The sequence below is a fragment of the Salvia miltiorrhiza genome, chromosome 2 (assembly GCF_028751815.1).
Source record: "Salvia miltiorrhiza cultivar Shanhuang (shh) chromosome 2, IMPLAD_Smil_shh, whole genome shotgun sequence".
Lineage (NCBI taxonomy): Eukaryota > Viridiplantae > Streptophyta > Magnoliopsida > Lamiales > Lamiaceae > Salvia > Salvia miltiorrhiza.
The window spans coordinates 4,606,557-4,626,871 of record NC_080388.1 but is presented as its reverse complement, the minus strand read 5'-3'; the positions used below and the strand labels follow the sequence as shown (position 1 = coordinate 4,626,871).

At 35.8% G+C, this 20,315-nt stretch overlaps 1 protein-coding gene across 1 annotated transcript; it reads right to left on the bottom strand.

Moving 5' to 3' along the window:
- Window positions 1–8,629: 8,629 nt before the first annotated feature.
- On the bottom strand, window positions 8,630–10,990 carry LOC131012733 (6,7,8-trihydroxycoumarin synthase-like). Its single transcript, XM_057940729.1, has 2 exons — window positions 10,054–10,990; window positions 8,630–9,383 (listed from the first exon to the last, which is right to left on the bottom strand). The coding sequence occupies exons 1-2, from the start codon at window positions 10,921–10,923 to the stop codon at window positions 8,763–8,765; spliced, it is 1,491 nt and encodes a 496-aa protein (XP_057796712.1). The 5' UTR covers window positions 10,924–10,990; the 3' UTR covers window positions 8,630–8,762.
- Between the last annotated feature and the right edge of the window lie 9,325 nt (window positions 10,991–20,315).

The following is a 20,315-nucleotide window of genomic DNA, read 5'->3' as shown; positions in this document are numbered from 1 at the left end:
TAAAATAGCTCTAATAAAGATAATAGCATTAAAATGAAGATAAAACCATCTTATAATTGGAGGATATAAAATGAATGATCAAGATCTTGACAAAACCTTTTTAACTAACGATTATTATTATCTATTTAAAAATTTTCCACCCAAATATCTAGATATTTTTCTTTCAAATTTTCTATTAGTTTTGAAAGGATTTTTGGAACTTTTAATTACTTTTTACTTATTTGCATTTCATAATATATATTTTTTTGAGGCGTTAATTGACTGTAAATTCACAAACTATTAGTTAATTTTGCTATTTTTTTCAACTATATAAAGTTACAATATAAATACATAAACTTTAGCTCATTCTAAAATTTGCCCTGAATTTTAATTTCGTTCATACATGACAAAATTAAAGATGATATAATATATACACATTATATTAAAATAACTTATACAAAATTTCTACTGAAATATACACAATACTAATAGCATATGTATAAAATAGGAACAAAATCCTACCATCCATCCATCTAAAATCAAAGGTCCAGATTCAATCTTAATGCATTTGACGGTTCATTGTTGGTGGACTGCTGATTCGTAACTAAAACATCCAGAAGGTTAAAAGTGTAATATGCTCTTGTTGACTTTTTGACTTTCATTGTCTTCTCCGATACTAGCGGCCATGGATATGGAAAGATTTTATTCCATATCAAAATTAATTTATGTGGAATGAATTGAATGTGTAATTAATCGGATATATATATATATATATATATCTCTCTCTTAAATTTCAACCCACCAAAAAAAATATCAAAAACACTCTCCCATGGCGAGACTAGGGTTACACAGTATAGTGTCCGATGGAGAAGATGAAGAATACAACACAAGGTTCGTAACTTTCGGGTTCCATTCTAGTGTCCGATTTCTGTGCTTGTTTTTTTTTCCTTCTATATTTGAAAGGTAATTTCTGTGTTCGTCACCTTGAGGCGAAATGAATGATTTTATTCGATTTCTGTGTTCGTAACCTTGAGATTTTATTGTAGTGTCCGATTTCTGTGTTTGTTTTTTTAAGTATTTGAAAGCTAATTTCTGTGTTCGTCACCTTGAGGCAAAATGAATGATTTTTGTCATGAAACGATTGTGAAAATATGAAATTGTTTCTAATCGATCTACTAAAATACTGTGGATTGTCCCCTGATGTCTAATCAAAGAATACAACGCAAGGTTCGTAACCTAGTTGGAAGGTTACGAATTTTTTTCATTTAAATATTCAAGATTTGTGAAATTGTTTCCAATCGATCTTTTAAAATACTGTGGATGTTCCTCTACTGTCTTGAAATGATTGTGGTGTCCCTTTCTCCAAATATAAGTATGCACACGTTTATTTTTGTTCCTTGGACTTGTGTATGTGTTGTCAAAATTTAGTTTTTTTGATTCGTAATTCTATACATTGAGATTTGTAATCTGTTTTTACATGTTGTCAGATATTCTATATGGATAGGGTTCGTTGGGAAAATGGCAACGTGCGTAGGGATTTCCCACGTTTTAGAAACTGGAGTATCAAGCAACTTAGAGATAGGGAGACAACAGAAATTAAATATAGTGGATTTGGCGATGGCGTCTTGCTAGAACCAATTCTTGTACATGAGGTCCCGAGACTATCGCCATCGACAAAGTTGGCAAAGATGGTGGAGGTTTATGAGAAAAATAGAGATGATATGCTGCATTTTATAAATTATGTCGATGTTGCGCTACTTGAATGGTGGATATTTTTATGCCTCACGTTCATACCTTGTTTTGAGGATGCATCTGGATGTTTTTTATTATATTCCTACTGAATAAATGAAGGTTATTTTATTATTGATTGGGTAATTGTGTCATTGTTAGTATTACACGTTCAAATTGTGAAAATTTCTTCAGAATATTGAGGATTTGAAATACATTAGAAAATGAGATTATTCATTATGACTAATTATGGAGCACATGTGTTGTTACGAATTGCACAGTTTAGTGTAAAGAATTTTAATAATGAAATTTGGGAATTAGAATCATTGTATAATGCAGATATTGTATTTAATTACGAATTGATTATGAATTTGAATACATTGACAGGATTTTAATATGAATTACACGTGATTCCTGTCAGTAGACAATTAATTTATTACTAAATACTCTTTATTATGGAAAGAATTATGCGAATGATTTTTGAGAATAAATGATCTGTCACTCGTGATTTCTGTCAAAAGCCAATTAATATGTTATTTACTACTGAATAAATAACGTGTTACGAATTTTAAATTATTTTTGTATGATTTGGTAGGATAAATTTTCAGAATTAAAACTATCGTTGAATTTTGTCAGGACTTATGTGCATGTCATCTACCAATAATTAATTTAATTTATATGTATGATTTATGTTACGAATTGCATGTATTTTTGTTACGAATTAATTTGTGTCATGAATTTTAATTTATGCTACGAATTGAAAGTATTTTGTTACGAATTATATTTCGCCTTCGTGAGACTCTGAATCTGAAAATCAAAAGTAATAGTAGTTCAATTTGATATCAAACAATATAACAGAAACAAAACAACTGAACAATTATTAATTCGTAACATAATTAGTAAAATGCGTATTAAATCGTGTAAACTTTCTGCCAACATAATTCGTAACATAACTAATGAAATGCGCACAAACTCCATGAGATTATCTCTCGAAAAAGAGGGATGAAATCCAGAAAGTTTGGTTTCGTTGATTATTGACGCTTGATGATACAAAAAAAATTAAGTTCTAGGTTATAATGGAGGCGTAATGTGGCAAATGTGTTTAGTGATTAATTATTAAATGGAAAAAGAGAAAGATTTGATCACAAACACATATCTTCTTACCGAAAATATAGATTGACTAAATTACTAGGTTGTCCTCTACATAATTTTCGGTTGTTAATTAAAATATTATTAAGCTAATTTCATACATATTTTATACACTTAAAAGAGTTTTTATTCTAGCCCTCCCCTATATATATATATATATATATATATATATATATATATATATATATATATATATATATTATTTAATGAATATATAGTTTAATTTTCAAATTTGTATTTTGATAAAATTAACAAATACAACCTAGCAAAGATGAAATTTAAAATTTGTCATGATCAAGAATCATAATATTTTAAAATTTGTTTATTTTATTCTGTTTTTTTATATTTTTACTATATAGTATTATTTTTATATTTAATTTTTTTATTATAACAATTTAATGCAGTTACTAAGATTAAACTTATATTTTTTTTTTCATTTTAGAACTCTTTAGCTTAAAATATAAATTTGTAGATAAATAATTATATATATATATATAACTTAAAAATATAATTTCTAATATGATTTACATTTATTAAATTTTTAGTACGTTTTTGTATGAGTATTATTATTATTATTATTATTATTATTATTATTATTATTATTATTATTATTATTATTATCTAGAGTAGATTGATAAAAAAAAATAGAAAGAACAAATTATTTTTAAAAATAGTAAGGTGATTTTTGGTAGGAAAACTAACTTACTATTTTTTAAAGTGATTGAGCTTTTATATATGTATATAGATATTGTCAAATCATTCAATCTCTCTAGGGACATTGACGATCTCAAATACGTTTTCAACAATTTTAAATTTAAGAAGGTCATTTTAGAACAATAAGTCAATAACTGGCATTGTCAGCATAATTTTATATTTCGATTTAAACTTTGAAGTTTTAATATAATATAAATTTGACAATAAGTTATATTGCCTAATATTTTTTTAGTATATATAAAGTCTATAATTAATGAGATATATTTAAAATTTTGGGTGTTGGAAACCTTGTGGAATATCCTAATCCTTGTTTTGATGATACCAAAATCCATAGGTCTTAATTGTCATAGACTAGAACTATTTGAACTCAAGTGTTAGAGTTCGTTTCTAGTTTAGCTTGCGGTTCTGAAGACTGAAGACTGAAGGACGAAGGACTGAAGATTGAAGATACCAACTGAAGTATCAGTTGAAGAATCGGTTCGGAATTGATTACTTAATGCGTGCCGCGTGGACTCAGCCGACTGATACTAAAGTCAAGTATCAGTTAAACATTCTTCCTCGGACTGAACTTCAAACGTTCAAAGGAAGCCACGTACTCCAAAAGGACAGCCGCATTAAATGCAGAGATCTCAGGATCATATCTCTCTCTGCAGAGGTCATTCCTATTTGTTGGCTACTTTATCAGAGACGTCACATCTCCTGCTCTTCAAGATAACCGTTCCCACCAAACAAGGAACCTCGAAGATTGAAGCCTCAGCCCAAATTCGAAATGCTCTCCAACGGAAGAAATCTTGAAGACGATCTCCGCCAACGGATCTATTCAAGACCTCTCCTATAAATAGCGTTTGAGGATCACTTCAATCTTCACCGATTCAACGACATAAGCTGAAACTCTGCCAAAATAGTTTCTCAGCTTAACCTCCCCAAAGCTTGAATCGAAGAAGAGAATTCCAAAGCCAAAAATCAGTCACTGCTGATTACACACATTCTCTTAGACCTTAGGCAAACCTCTGTTTACCAGAAGCCTAGGTCAAACTTGCTCCAAAGAACTTGTTCTTTGAAGTATAGTTGGCAAGTTTTCAAACCTCCTTTCGAGAGAAAGAGTAGAGTGTTTGAGTGTTTCGGAGTTCAGGAAGGTACTCTGACTCTGAGAGATCTTAGCACAGGTTGTGCTAGGAGTGAGAAATCCGACACGAGTGAAGTGTGGGCACTGAAGAGTGGAATCTTCAGTGGTACGGTTGTGTGCACCCGCCAAGCACACGGTTCGGTTTGCAGTGCACCAGTTAAGCACTTGCAGAGTGGATTGTTGGTCTGATCAATGACGAAGCCGTCGTTTGAGCTTCGCGCAAATAAAATATCCTGTGCCCACAACTAGATTAGCTAGTGATAAGTCTAGAGTCGAATCCACAGGGAACTGAGCAGTAACTCCTCCTGCAAGGGTATCACTAAAAAGGTTTGTATTCTGAAGGGTTCTGACCACAACGTGCTTATGAGCAGAACGGGGTTTCCAACCTAAACTGAAATAACAAAGGTAGATAAATCAAATAACAAAACAATCCTGACTTGGGTTCGAATCACTAAACATGAACTAGACACTCGTTCATTGGTGCAAAGATAAATTACTATACTCGCATACCAGTGGTTATAGGCATAAGAATTGTTGCGCCCCTATTGTCACTCGTCAAGCACGCAAAAACCCCTTGCCCAATCTATCCTTTCAGTTTATGATCCCTTAGAAGGTTTAGTTAATGGAAATCAACTACCCCGGGCAACATCCACGCTCTCTGCGATGGCCTATCGCTAGTTGTGCTTTGCCCAGAATGCTTTAAGATTTAGATAGACCCACTTGACTCTTACGCAGATATTTCACCGCTGTCACGGCTCCAACACTCGTTGTACTATTTTGGAGGTCGATGGTGTTTCGCCTTATGCCCAAAGTATTACTTGTGGCCAAAACTCCCTAGTTAACTAGTGATCAATTAATTAACCAAGTTGTTACAACCTTATTGGAATCAAACCTAGTGTATCGGGAATATGCTCATATAGTTGTTATGCCCAAATTAGACCTCTCGAGTTAAGTGTTCATGCTTAGATCATCTTGCCCAAATCAGAATATAAAACTAGCCAAACATAAAATAAATAACAAAGGCAAAAGACATAAAGGAAAATATAAAGTAAAAACTGAAATAGAAACTTACTTAAGGCAAAGAGTACTTACGGCCAAAAGTGCCGCAGAAAATATGAACAGAAAACTGAACTACTATGCCCATAAGGGGCGACTACTCCTACCTAACTATGGAAAGTAAAACTACAGCAATGGTCTCTGAATTGGTGCCTCCAAAATTCGTTCTTCAATGGTTCAAAACTATGTGGTATTTATAGATATGAATTAGGGCTAAGCAGGCTAGGCCCAAAAGGAGTGGGCTGGAATTAGGGCTCCTTTTGCCAGAGATTGCATCCAGATCTGGAGGCTGATTTTTGCCTTATCCAAATCTTCTGATCAGATTGTGCCTTTGCCCTCAACGCGAATTTATGTAATCCATCTCCTGCACTCTTCTTCTCTGCCCCATATGTACCTTCTGCCCACGATCATCTTCTGGTGCAACTGGGTCCCACACGGTGCTTATGGGCAAAGCGCTATGTTGACTTGAGCAACTCCAAACTTCATCTAAGCTTTTGTAACCTGCTGCTTCAATCTCCAATTGGTTATGTATCTATGCTCATACTTCTTCCCCGAACCGAAGTCACATTATGCCCAGAACCTTCTTCCGATGCAACTGAATCCCGCGCGGTACTTATGGGCAAATGGTCGGTTTGCCCAACATCCTGCTTCTCGGACTTTTGATCTTCAAAACAAGCTTCTGAGGAGTTCGAGGGTTTTTTAGGACAGTAACTTAGATTGATTTGGAAATTAGGACAATAACTTTCGAACTTGTAAAAATAGGACACTAATTTTTTTTAGAGTAAAATAGGACACTAATTAATAAGTGTTGCATCCGCAGGATATTTTTTGGCCAATTATCGGCCGAGAAATGTCCTATTTTTACGACGCTTATTAATTAGTGTCCTATTTTACTCTAAAAAAAATTAGTGTCCTATTTTTACAAGTCCGAAAGTTTTTGTCCTAATTTCCAAATCAACATAAGTTATTGTCCTAAAAAATCCCCTGACTCAGCTTCTGAGTGTCCCAAACTCCTCTGCTTCAAACTCATGCCTCTTTCGCGGAATGCAGCGGCATTATGCCTTAAAAGCACCTTCTGCCCAAAGAACCGGCCTGCCCTGGAACTACGCCCTCCAAGGCGACTGACTCTAGCAAAACAAAGAAAAAAGACTCTATCTAGACCTAAAACAGACACGAAAAACGAGCACAAACATGGGCTCATCAATCAACCGTCCGTGGATGTAGGAAGTGTTTTCTGAACCACGTAAAAGTCTCTGTGTTATTTACAGCTTTCAGTTTTACATTCTTACTTGTGTTGTTTCAATTGATAAACTGAATATTGAATAACTGCTAAGAGAAACATAAGACTAACAACGTGCTCAACCGAGGCTATTATGAAACAAAGTTATTTCCGCTGCGTATGATATCAGTCTGACTGATCTATCCTCTGATAGTCAGGAAGAGTGTTATCATCTCTGTTTTAGCAAACTCGACTGAAGCCCTTACGTGCATCAGTTAAGTTACTGACTGATAACTCCTTACTGAAGAGTTTTCAGTATCAGTCGTCTACCCTGTTTGGTCAAAACTCATTTCAGTTAACAGGTGTCACAGTTTGCGTGTAAAGTTTCGTTTTGATCTCTATCTTGAGATCCCTCTGTTGTAGAGGAAAGAAAAATAGCCCATAGGTGTATTTCCTCCCCCTCCCCTTCATACACCTATTCGAGACCCTCCGGACCTAACATTGGGCCCTCAAAATTATGTTACAAAATTATCATCAAATTAATTTGAAATTGATTTTAAATTGAACTTTGAATTTTTGACAATAAATTATGTTATCTAATATTTTTTAGTATACATAAAGCCTATAATTAATGAGATATATTAAAAAATTGGGCCCTTAATTTTTTGGGGCCCTGGGCCGTCGCCCATGCCCGCCGCCCAGCCTGAGGGCCGGAGTACTTGATTTGATTGTTCATTTGTCGACCATTATTTTATTTTTTTTTTGAGGAAGAAGACGAAAACTTATATTAATAAATATCAGCATTATTTGTCGACCATTATTATTAGCTGGTTTGATCAATTTTATGATATAAGTCTCTATCCTGAATATTTGATTGTTCATTTGTCGACCATTATATATAATATATATATATATATATAGTGCTTTAGCATATACTCCATTGTCTTGAGCTATTTTCTTTATTTCATTTGTCGACAATCTTTGCTTTGCTATTCATGTTATTCATGAAAGTGGTGATACATATTCCAACATGTGGTTTAATTTGCTGGTTAATTAACTTGAAACTTCTTTATGTGCATTTAATTGTTCTTTCATTTCAGAATTTTTTTCTTCCTTCTAAAAAAGATGGACGCTTGGAATCTTCAAAAGGTTTTACTAATATTTCTGATCATGTGCTTTAGATCCGTTGATCATGTGCTTTAGATCCGTTATTTAATTTCCATTCAAGTTTGAATTGCAATTGTTATTACGTATGAATAAAGAATAAAAACATGCCAAAAATGAGAACCCTAATTCCTTTAGATGTATTTTTGGGCTTAATGTAAAAGTTCGGGTGAATATCGCTACTAAAGTATAAGTTCAGTTGAAAATTGCAACTAAAATATAAGTTCGGGTGAAAATTACAATTTTTGTCAAAGTTCGTGCATTTTTTTGGCCATTTTTTTTAATACAAAACGACATCGTTTTGTATTCCGGATGTTTGCACCACGTAGGAACTTCTAACTACCAACTAAGCTCTAATTTCGCTGAAAATCAAACTCAGGTGAAAATTGCAACAAAATATAAATTCATGTATATTTTGGCTTAATTAAAATTTCAAGTGAAAATTGCAATTTTTATCAAAATTCGTGTATTTTTTTGCCATAATGCTTAAAGTATAAAAAATGAAACAACTATTTCTATATATATTTTATCTACGTAGCTACAACTTCCTATTATTATATGACATTGGCTAATATAAGTGTCGTCTCTTTATTTATTCATCAATTTTGCATTTAGCATATGATGAAATTAATTAATAGGTGATGAGGTAAAGCATGAAGGAACTATAGGGAGCAAAATAAGTGGATTTTTCTTATGCATGGTGAGCCCCGGCAATGCATCGGTGTCAATGGCCGGGGCGGAAGGCGGCAGCGCCCAATCGAAGGAGTAGAGAAGATTGGCCAAGGCGAGGTGTGTGGCAATCATCCCCATCCCCATCCCGGGGCACCCCCTCCTCCCGCCTCCAAAGGGGAGCATCCTCAGCTCCCAATCCGATCCAACGATGAATCTTTCAGGCATAAACTCATCTGGATCCTCCCAATTCTCTGGGTCTCTAGCAATAGCCCACGCGTTGATGATAAACGTGGTGCCCTCTTCAATTTCATATCCATCTATGCTTTGCGATTGCTGCTCTATTCGGTAGAGCAGCGGAGCAGGCGGGTAGAGCCTTAGGGCTTCCATCACCACCGCCTTGAGGTACGGCAGTTTCTCCAACTCGTCTTCCTCGATCATCTCTCCCTGCTTTTTGCACCCTATGGCTTGCCTGATGTGCTCTTGCGTCTTTTTCATGATTGCGGGCCTCAACATCAGCCCCGTCATCGTCCACACTATCGCGGCGGCTACGGTGTCCGTTCCAGCAACAAATAGGTTCTGCAGCGTGTATATATATGAAAAAATGTTATGCTACATACAATTACATGCGTACATACTGAAGATGCAATTTTCTTTATTTTTTATTCTTATAAAATTATTAGATTATCAAATTTTTGTGCAAAAGCCCCTATCATGAAACCAAATCATAGGTAAATTGTTTTCTAAAAATCTCAAACTCAAAATTTATAAAATACAACTTCCATCAAGATTTTTTTCCCCTTACATATTTTATGTGAGCATCACTACTCATGAGTATCGTTCATCTTTAGTCAGCGTTAACATTAATTTTTTGTTTTATACTCCCTTCGTCCCTTAAACATCTTTCTCTCTTCCCATTTTGGTCCGTTCCAAAACATCTTCGTAACCTACTTTTGGAAATAATTGCACTCACTATTGATTTTAGAATCTTTACTTTTTGTGGGATCCATTCTTCACTTATCAAATACACAACTAATTTTTAATAAAACTCATGCCATGCACCCTCCCTTAGGAAGATGTTTGGGGGACGGAGAGAGTAAATTATTTCTATTAATCTAATATCTTAAAATTGCTATTGACAATTAATTTGTTAAATCAATAACAAAATTTGAGGTATAAAATAGAAAAAAAAAATAAAAAAATGGTTGCTATATAGAAATTACTATTATATAGTTGATGAGTTACGTACCATGAGCAATGCTTTGATGTGATCCCAAGTGATAGAGTCTGGTTTTTGACGTTTGAGTTGGATCATGTGGTGAAGAATATCCTGCTTCGTCTCAGAATTAATCTGAGACGAAGAAGCATGGATGTGTTCGTCTATGAGCTGCTGATAGAAGGCATCAAGCTCATCGAAATTGGTATCGAGTCGACCTAATAATCCCGACAGCTTATCCACCCAACTGAAAACCCTCAAGTGATCGGAGAAGTAAAAGCTGACCATCAAAGCCTGGGCTTCCAACACCAGCTTGTCGAGCTTCTTCTTCTCGTACTCGTCATCGTCGTAGGTCCTCCCGAACGCCACTCCGCAGATGATGTTGCTGGCCAGGGACATGGCCAGCTCGCTCAGGTTGGCCGCGCTGCAGCGAGCCTGCAGCGTGGCCATCATTCGGGCCACCTGGGCCTCTCGGACGGGGCGGAACGAGGCGAGTTTGGCTGGGGAGAAGAGATGCAGGGCGCAGAGTCTCCGCATCTCCTTCCAGTGAGGGTTGTGAGGGGAGAAGGCAATGTCGGCGCCGCCGTAGGAGAGCTTCTGCTGGCCGAGGACGGAGGGTTTGTTGTCGTGGGTTTTGAGTATCTGCTTGGCTAGCGCCGCCGAGGAAACCACCCGGATCGGGGTGGAGCCGTGCCGGAGGAGGGCGACGGGGCCGTAGTTGTGAGATAGCTTTTGGAGGTATGAGAGGGTGTTGGATTTGTCGAATTGAAGCAAGTTTCCTAGCAGCGGGACCCCTCGAGGCCCCGCGGCTAGGGGTTTATTCTTCTTCTTCTTCCTCGTCGTCCTTATAAGCATCACTGTGATTACCAAAATAATAATCATCATCACTATAAGTGTATTCATCTTCGCTTATCTAGTTTGATTTGCCTTCTGGGAAGATCTATACATATATATATGTATATATATACTAATATGATCGTGTACGTTGAAATTGAGTCCACACTCCCAACTAGAATATTAACTATTGTGTGCATAATATGGTTGCCAAAAAAACATGGACTATTTGTTGAATGAAAAAGTAGACTTGATGATATTTTGTATGAAAATATTATAATAAAAGAAAAATCTAGTATATATATATATATGATTAGGTCATATATAGTGATAATGTTACTTTTCGTGAGAAATGAGAATAATGTAATGATTAAGTCAATATAAATATATGAATAAAGTGCTTGTAATGCATGAATAACGTATTTAAATAATATGGATTTGAACCCCAGTTTGAATTAATATGGTTATCTGTATATTACAAGAAGTTTATTAATAAATTTTACTAACCTATTCAAATCTCTTATTCTCACGAAAAGTAACATTATTACTAGATCATCTCTCTCTCTCTCTCTCTCTCTCTCTCTCTATATATATATATATATATATATAGAAGATCAAACGTGAATGAACAAATGTGGTGATAATGGAGAATGATTGCATAAGCCAGTATATATATTGTATAAAATGCTTGTAATTTGCATAAACTGTTTGTAATGATTGCATAACGAAATTTAATTAATTAGATAAAATTTTTGAATCTTAAAAGGAGCGAAAATTTTATCTAATTAATTAAATTTCGTTATGCAATCATTACAAACAGCTTATGCAAAGTATAGGGGAGAGCTACGGTATAAACACTTCTTAACATATAAAATAAGAACTACCTAAAATGTATGAATTCTATATAGAACACGTATGAATTCGTCGTGTAAATGTATGAATTGCGAAAAATAATTTTTTTGCTACCTACGGTATTCAAACTCGGGACCATGAATTCATCCAACAAGGTGATGATTAACAGTAAATTTTGATGATCTAAGGGTTGAAAATAGTTCCTATTTTATATTCTAAGAAGTGATTTTATTTTAGCACATCCCTCTATATAATATAAGTGTGAAGGTTGTACACTTGTACAATTGCGTGATAGTGTATATATGTTTAAGTAGTTGTGCAAATTATTTCTTTATGTAAATTCTCAATGCATGTAATAACACAGTACTGTGCAAACATTAATTTGCAATTTTTCAACATTCAGGATAAAGCAATTCGATATTTCGAACACTATGAGCCCACTAGCTATAGCTAGTATGTAGTTAAACATTAATCCGAGGCATGCATGCACTCTCGAATTAAAATACAATTAAATATCTAATATGTATCTTGTGTATTCACGTGGATCATCTGTCCCATTATTTTGTGTGTACCACCGTGTACCACTCTTAATTTATTATAATTTTTAATTATATTTTCTTTAATTTTAATTTATTATGCTTTAATATTATAAAAAGATAATTAACAAGGATTCACTCATCCCATTAGGGTTTATAATTATTTTTTTATATTTATTTGAATTAATAATTGATTATTTGGGTTCATTAATTCAAAGTTAGGGTATATAATTTTTTGAAATTTCAATTTTTAGTTATAAATATTAATTAGAGTTCATAATATAATAATATTTTTTATTTTTATAAAAAATAATTATAAAATAGATAAATTAAGAGTGGTACACACAAAATAGTGGGACAGAGGATCCCATCTGCTTATGTATTTGGGACAATTTAAATACATTTCACTCAAATTTCGCTTTTTCATTTTCTAAATCTGATGGGCATTATCGTAAAAGCGCATATCCATAAATTTACTTTATATATTTTCATTCAATAATATGCATGTTTAATACAATGTGACATGCAATTTTCTTGTTTAACATTCAACGTAAAAAATAAGGATATACCTTGATTGATATATGATAAAATCCCGTTAAAATTATTTTATTTTAACGGGATAATTATCTGAATTGTTTTCCTGCAAATTTTCATATATCGATCCATCTATATATAATTAATGTGGATCCGTTTGGTTAATGAATTAATTCATTCATCTAATTACACCTATATATTACACTTAAATTAATTCAGTGACAATTATGATATTATAAATTTGATCAAATATTCAAACAAATACATCCCAACATTCAAAATATAATCCACACACCGTCGACGGCATCGACTTGAAGCCTTGAACCAATAACCTCTTAAAAGAGGTAATTTTCAGTGTCTCAACTTTGCCCCTTGCCTCCTCGACTATAATAACGATGAAGTTAATTAAATACAGCTAATTAAAGAAAAGGATATCAAGAATGAAATTCACGATATAAGTCACTGCATCGTTAACTCCTACGCGGTAGGACTTGGCTATTAGTATTAATTACGAGCACATTAGGATTAAAATAATAATTTTACAATTGGAAATTTATATAATTTCTATTTAAGAAATCTCAAAAGCTAGAGTGGTCAAGTGTCCAAACTAAAAGAATAAAATATAAAAATAAAATCTAGAAGATGATTATATACATATATATATAGCATGTAAACCGCGAATGACGTAGATTTCAACCCACAGTTGGTTATTATGTCGTGATTTTCATCCTTCGTATCCTTTTCCTTAATTTACCAAATTAACTTATATATCAATTAATTAATTTAATTGATTAGTTGGTTCTATTATGTGTACATCGATTGTCTTCTTCAATGATTTACTTTTTTACTTAGGAAATAAAGTTTGAACCCTAAATCTAGACTTAGTTATAAAAGTTATTTATAGACGGAAGTCTGCAACATTTGGTGTTTCTTAGAGACGTAATTAATTTTTTTATTAGGTCCATATATAAGTCTATAAATTTTAATGAGATAAACGAGGGGGAGTTCGATCGGAAATATTTTTTTTATTAATTTGTGACCATCACTACAAGTATATATAGGAGTACAACGTAGCATACAAAAATTAAATATATAGATGAGGTTCAAACATCATACTGAAATAACCCCCCTAATATTAACGTACTGCATTATTTTGGACACTCATACTTTTATGTTTTTTCTTTTTCTTTTTTTGTGAAAATACTTATATGTTTTTAATTTCGGATGATGATTTACACGCTCAACTAACGGACTTTTTTTAACATCCTTTAAAAGAATACATTTTTTTTTACATAATTTCAGTAATTCCATTGCACAAGCATTTCACAATTTCTCTTCTGGTCTTCGTTTGTTATATTCAGTCAACAGTTTCTTTTTCTCATTCTTTATTAGTTCATCACATGATTCACATCACTCAAAATATTCACAATTTCCAATATGAAGCCAACGTTCACTAACTAATACTCCCTCCGTCCACGAAATGAGTACTCATATTTTCTTTTTAGTTCGTTCATGAAATGAGTATCCATTTTCTTTTTTTAGCAAGTGTACCCCACACAATTCTTTAATTAATACTCTAAAAAAGTTGGACTCTTATTTCACTTGTTATTGAAGGGTGTAGAAATGCGGACAGAACAACGACGTGAATGTAGGAACCGAGGCAAGAGTTGGACTCTTTCTCCGTAAGACAAAATTGCCCCGCACAGTACACACGGTTCGATGGCAAATGTCCCCAAGATACAACGGTTTGAATGAGTACGAGACCTTGTACTAGGAACTCGAACTTCCGGCGAACTACAGAATACTCGGGACTTGAGTATGAACTAGAAGACAGAATGAATGAATTAATTATCTGAATTAATTGTTGGTGTGTTTAATCTCATTCTGCAGGGCTGTATTTATAGGAGTAGGAGGGGTGCGATGAAGAGGTGTCTGCAGAGGGGTGTCTGTTCGAACCATGCAGTGGTCCGAACCATCACACTGGTTCGGTCAAGGGGTGCGAGCCAACCACCCCACCTCCTGATCCATCCGCTGCCACGTCAGCAACCCCATCCACCCAGATTCCTTATCTGCCACGCGGTGCCACGTCACCGAGCCACATGGTCCACGTCACTGCCACGTCACACGAGCCACCGTTTCAGTTGTCAAAACTAAAGGCTCCTCAAAGCTCCTCGCGACAAAGCGCCCATTGCGACAAGTGCGACGTGCACGTGCTCGGCCTCGGCCTCGGACTCGGACTCGGAAGGTGCTTCGCACCTTCCTCGTAGGAATTTGAGTTTTAGCCTTAAAAGACTAAGTCAAAAACCCATTTGGGTGCACCATAAGGTCCACCATAGAGGAGCACACTTGATTGTTCCTTTATGGTGGAGAGCACTTTATAAATAGCTTTCAACTTCTTTATTTTTCCAATGTGGGATGACACTCCACATTTCCATCTTCAATGGCTATCTTTGGGCATTAATTACTCATTCAATTCTTAATAGATTTGAACAAGTAAATATACCAAATTAATCTACTCAAAATGTAGATTCCAAATATACCATTTAATTCCATTAATTACAAAGTAATTATGGACTAATAAAGCCATTTATTCCAACAATCCCCCACATGAATGATGATTAATGCAAATGCAAAAAACTAAGTCCCGACGATCCATTATTGCATTAGGATAGGTAGTTGTTAGCTTTGAACCTTCCTTAGTGTAATGCCATCGGATTTACTCGTTGCTCGGTGAACATGATGTCTTGAACCGGTCAACTTTTGTGTAAATCTAGTCAACAACATGCACACAATAATAGATCTAATATCTTTCGTTCTCACGTTGTGTCCATTTCGGCCTTGGACCATTTCTTGGATTTCACAAGTGTTATTGATAATTTGAAGCGGCCCCACTTCTTCACTTGTATAGGTGATCTCCTATAAAGAGTATCCTGCCATACTCCACCTAATAAGGCTATAGGAATCATTAAAAGCTTTTGATGGCTTACCCTTTACCACAAGCTGCAGGCTTTGCACTTGAGCAGCTATGAGAATGGATTTTGAAAGTTTCAAGTGCTCAACTTGAACTTCCATAATTTAGTTGTCTCATTGAACCATGTTCTTGGGATCTCCAGTCATTATGGTTGAGTTACCACTATGAAAGTTCTTAACGTGTGGATTTTAATCCCATTCCCCTTACTGCGTTATACAATTGATCACGATTAATACCTTTAGTAAACGGATCCGCAATATTGTCTTTTGACTTTACATAGTCAATGCACATTATTCCTGTAGTGATCAATTGTCTAACGGTATTATGTCTTCGACGAATGTGTCGAGATTTACCGTTATACAAACTATTCTTTGCTCTCCCTATGGCAGCCATGCTATCACAATGTATCATAACAGGAGGCAAAGGTTTTTCCCAACATGGAATATCTTCTAAGAAGTTTCTTAACCATTCGGCTTCTTCGCCGGATTTGTCTAAAGCAATAAATTCCGATTCCATTGTAGATCGGGCTATACATGTTTGCTTAGAAGATTTCCAAGATATTGCTCCTCCACCAATGGTAAATACGAACCCACTTGTGGATTTAGAGTCTTTAGTGTCGGATATCCAATTAGCATCACAATACCCTTCCAAAACTGCGGGATATCTCGAATAGTGTATACTATGGGAGATTGTGTGTTTTAAGTATCTCAACACTCTTGTCAATGCGGTCCAATGATCCTTCCCGGGATTACTTGTAAACCGACTTAATTTACTAATCGAATATGCTATGTCTGGCCTTGTACAATTTGACAGGTACATTAGGCTTCCAATAACTCTAGCATAGTCTGATTGAGATACGGGTTCTCCTCAATTTTTGGCTAAGTGTATACTTAAGTCAACAGGTGTTTTAGCCGGAGGCAGATCAAAAACTTTGAATTTCTTAAGTACACTCTCAACATAGTGAGATTGTGATAAGACTATTCCCTCGGGTGTTCTAAGGATTTTAATTCCTAGAATCACGTCAGCTAATCCCATATCTTTCATGTCAAAGTTTCTCTTTAACATCTCCTTGGTTTCTATGATTATTTTATTGTTGCTGCCCATAATTAGCATATCATCAACGTAGAGACAAACAATGACAAAATTGTCGGATGTTCCTTTAATGTATACACATTTATCACATTCATTGATTTTGAATCCGTTTGCCATCATTGCTTGGTCAAATTTCTCATGCCACTGTTTGGGAGCTTGTTTGAGTCCATACAAAGACTTTACAAGTTTACAAACTTTCTTTTCTTGACCAGGAATCACAAACCCTTCGGGTTGTTCCATATATATCTCATCTTCTAAATCTCCATTTAGAAATGCTGTTTTTACATCCATTTGGTGTATCTCAAGATTATATAATGCTGCTATAGCAAGTAGCATTCTAATGGATGTAATTCTAGTGACTGGAGAGTATGTATCAAAATAATCATACCCTTCCTTTTGTTTGTAGCCTTTAACTACCAAACGTGCTTTGTATTTATCAATAGATCCATCGGCTTTATATTTCTTCTTAAGAATCCACTTGCAACCCAAAGGTTTATTTCCCGGAGGAAGATCAACAATAAGCCAAGTGTGATTGGATAAGATTGACTCGATTTCACTATTGATAGCTTCACGCTATAGATCGGCATCAGGACCAGACAATGCTTCCTTGATTGTCTTTGGTTCGTCTTCTAAAGTATAAACTACGAAATCCGGACCAAAGGTTTTCGCAGTTTTTGTTCGCTTTCCGCGTCTTGGTTGCGGTGTTAGTTCACGTGTTGGTCCGTTGTCCTTAAGCGAAATTTCATCATAAGTTCTCTTTTTCGAACTTATATCATTTTTCTCTTTCTTGGGGAATATTTTTTCAAAAAATATGGCATTTCTTGATTCTATAATCATTCCCTCATTCATATCGGGTACTTCCGATTTGTGTACCAAGAATCGGTACGCACTACTATTGTTTGCATATCCAATGAAGATGCAATCAACAGTTTTTGGTCCTATTTTTATTTGTTTGGGTTTAGGTACTTCAACTTTTGCTAAGCACCCCCACACTTTTGTATATTTATAGGACGACTTCCTTCCTTTCCATAATTCATATGGAGTTTTCTCTTGTTTCTTTTGGGGTAATTTATTCAAAATTTTATTAGCCGAAAGAATAGCTTCCCCCCACATGTTATGTGATAGGCCTGAGCTTATCAACATAGCATTCATCATTTCTTTCAATGTTCTATTCTTTCGTTCTGCAACACCATTTGATTGTGGAGAATAAGGTGCAGTCGTTTGATGAATAATGCCATTTTCACGACAAAATTCCTCAAAAGGTGCAACGTACTCGCCACCTCGATCACTTCGAATCATTTTGATCTTGGTGTTAAGTTGATTCTCAACTTCACTTTTGTATATTTTGAAAGCTTCGAATGCTTCGTCTTTGCTTCTCAAAAGATACACATAGCAAAATCTTGTGCAATCATCTATAAATGTTATAAAGTAATTCTTTCCACCTCTTGTTTGCACAAGTTTTAAATCACATAGATCGGTGTGAATCAATTCAAGAGGTTTCGTTGATCTTTCCACTGAATGAAAAGGAGATTTTGCCATTTTTGCTTCAACACAAATTTCACATTTTTGATGTTGATTGAAAGACATCTTTGGCAATAAGTCTAAATTTACTAAACGACGTAGTGTGTTTAGATTTGCATGTCCTAATCTATCATGCCATAAATTAGGAGACTCAACCAAGTAAGAAACATTTTTCTTTATTTCATTGTCACGTACAAGTACAGGGATAGCATTAAGCTTGAAAAGGCCATTATCTAGGTAGCCTTTTCCTATATAGTGACCATTCTTGGTCATTACAACTTTGCCTGCTTCAAATACTAGTCTAAATCCGGCGTTGCACAAAGCGGATCCTGAGATCAAGTTCTTGCGAATGTCGGGAACATGCAACACCTTCTGTAGGGTTATCTTGAGTTCCGACGTCATCTTGAGCACAATGGTTCCAACTCCGATGATAGAGGATGAGGTAGAATTGCCCATATACAGCTTTCTGTCGCCGGAGAGAGCTTCATACGAGGAGAACATTGTCTTGTCGGCGCAGATATGCCGGGTAGCACCGGTGTCGATCCACCATCCTTTTGGACTGCCGACCATGTTGACCTCGTCTACGACGGCACACAAGTCAAGTTCGCCTAAGTCGAGGGGCACAGACTTTGTCTCCGTCACGTGGGCTTGATGGTGACCATTGTGCTTGTCTTTCTTCGGTTTGCGACAATCTTTCGCCATGTGGCCGGGTTTGCCGCAGTTGAAGCAAAATCTCCTTTGATCCTCTTCTGACCTTTTGAGTCTGGATGTTTGCCTTTGAACTTGCGTTTCTTCTTGTTGCTAGACTCGGCTAGATTTGCTTTTGCCTCCATGGAAGTTTTGTTCGTCTTGTTTTCGGAGATTCTATTGTCCTCTTCGATTCTCAAGCGAACGATCAAGTCTTCAAGTCCCATCTCCTTGCGTTTGTGCTTGAGATAGTTCTTGAAGTCCTTCCAATGTGGTGGTAATTTCTCTATCATCGCGGCCACCTGAAAAGATTCAGACAATTCCATACCTTCGGCAAGAATGTCGTGCAGGATCAGTTGAAATTCTTGCACTTGCTCCACAACGGTTTTGCTATCAACCATTTTGAAGTCTAGAAAACGACCGACTATGAACTTCTTCAAGCCGGCATCTTCTGCCTTGTACTTCGTCTCCAAGGAGTCCCAGAGTTCCTTGGACGTCTTGGCGCTAGAGTAAACATTATAGAGAGTGTTGTCTAGCCCATTCAGAATATAGTTGCGACACAGAAAGTCGCTATGATGCCATGCATCATATGCTATCCGCAGTTGCGAATCAGTCTCGTCTTCCCCCACAGTTGGAGGAGATTCAGTCACAAAACGAGCCATATTCAACGTAGTAAGATAAAACAGCATCTTAGACTGCCAACGTTTAAATTCAGAACCTGCGAATTTTTCCGGCTTTTCGGCAGGAGCAGGTGCTGGAGCATGTGGTACGTTGGTCGGAACTGGTGGAGCATTGTTGTTGGGTGGTGGAACATTGTTGTTGGGTGGTGTCGTCATCTTCTACACGAATTTTGTCTTACGATTGTTATTGAAGGGTGTAGAAATGCGGACAGAACAACGACGTGAATGTAGGAACCGAGGCAAGAGTTGGACTCTTTCTCCGTAAGACAAAATTGCCCCGCACAGTACACACGGTTCGATGGCAAATGTCCCCAAGATACAACGGTTTGAATGAGTACGAGACCTTGTACTAGGAACTCGAACTTCCGGCGAACTACAGAATACTCGGGACTTGAGTATGAACTAGAAGACAGAATGAATGAATTAATTATCTGAATTAATTGTTGGTGTGTTTAATCTCATTCTGCAGGGCTGTATTTATAGGAGTAGGAGGGGTGCGATGAAGAGGTGTCTGCAGAGGGGTGTCTGTTCGAACCATGCAGTGGTCCGAACCATCACACTGGTTCGGTCAAGGGGTGCGAGCCAACC

What these genes read in the sequence shown, in the direction of transcription:
- LOC131012733 (XM_057940729.1), bottom strand. Translation starts at nt 10,923, where the DNA reads ATGAATACACTTATAGTGATGATGATTATTATTTTGGTAATCACAGTG. An exon ending in ACATCAAAGCATTGCTCATG is followed by an intron (nt 9,384 to 10,053) that starts GTACGTAACTCA and finishes TACACGCTGCAG; the next exon opens with AACCTATTTGTTGCTGGAAC.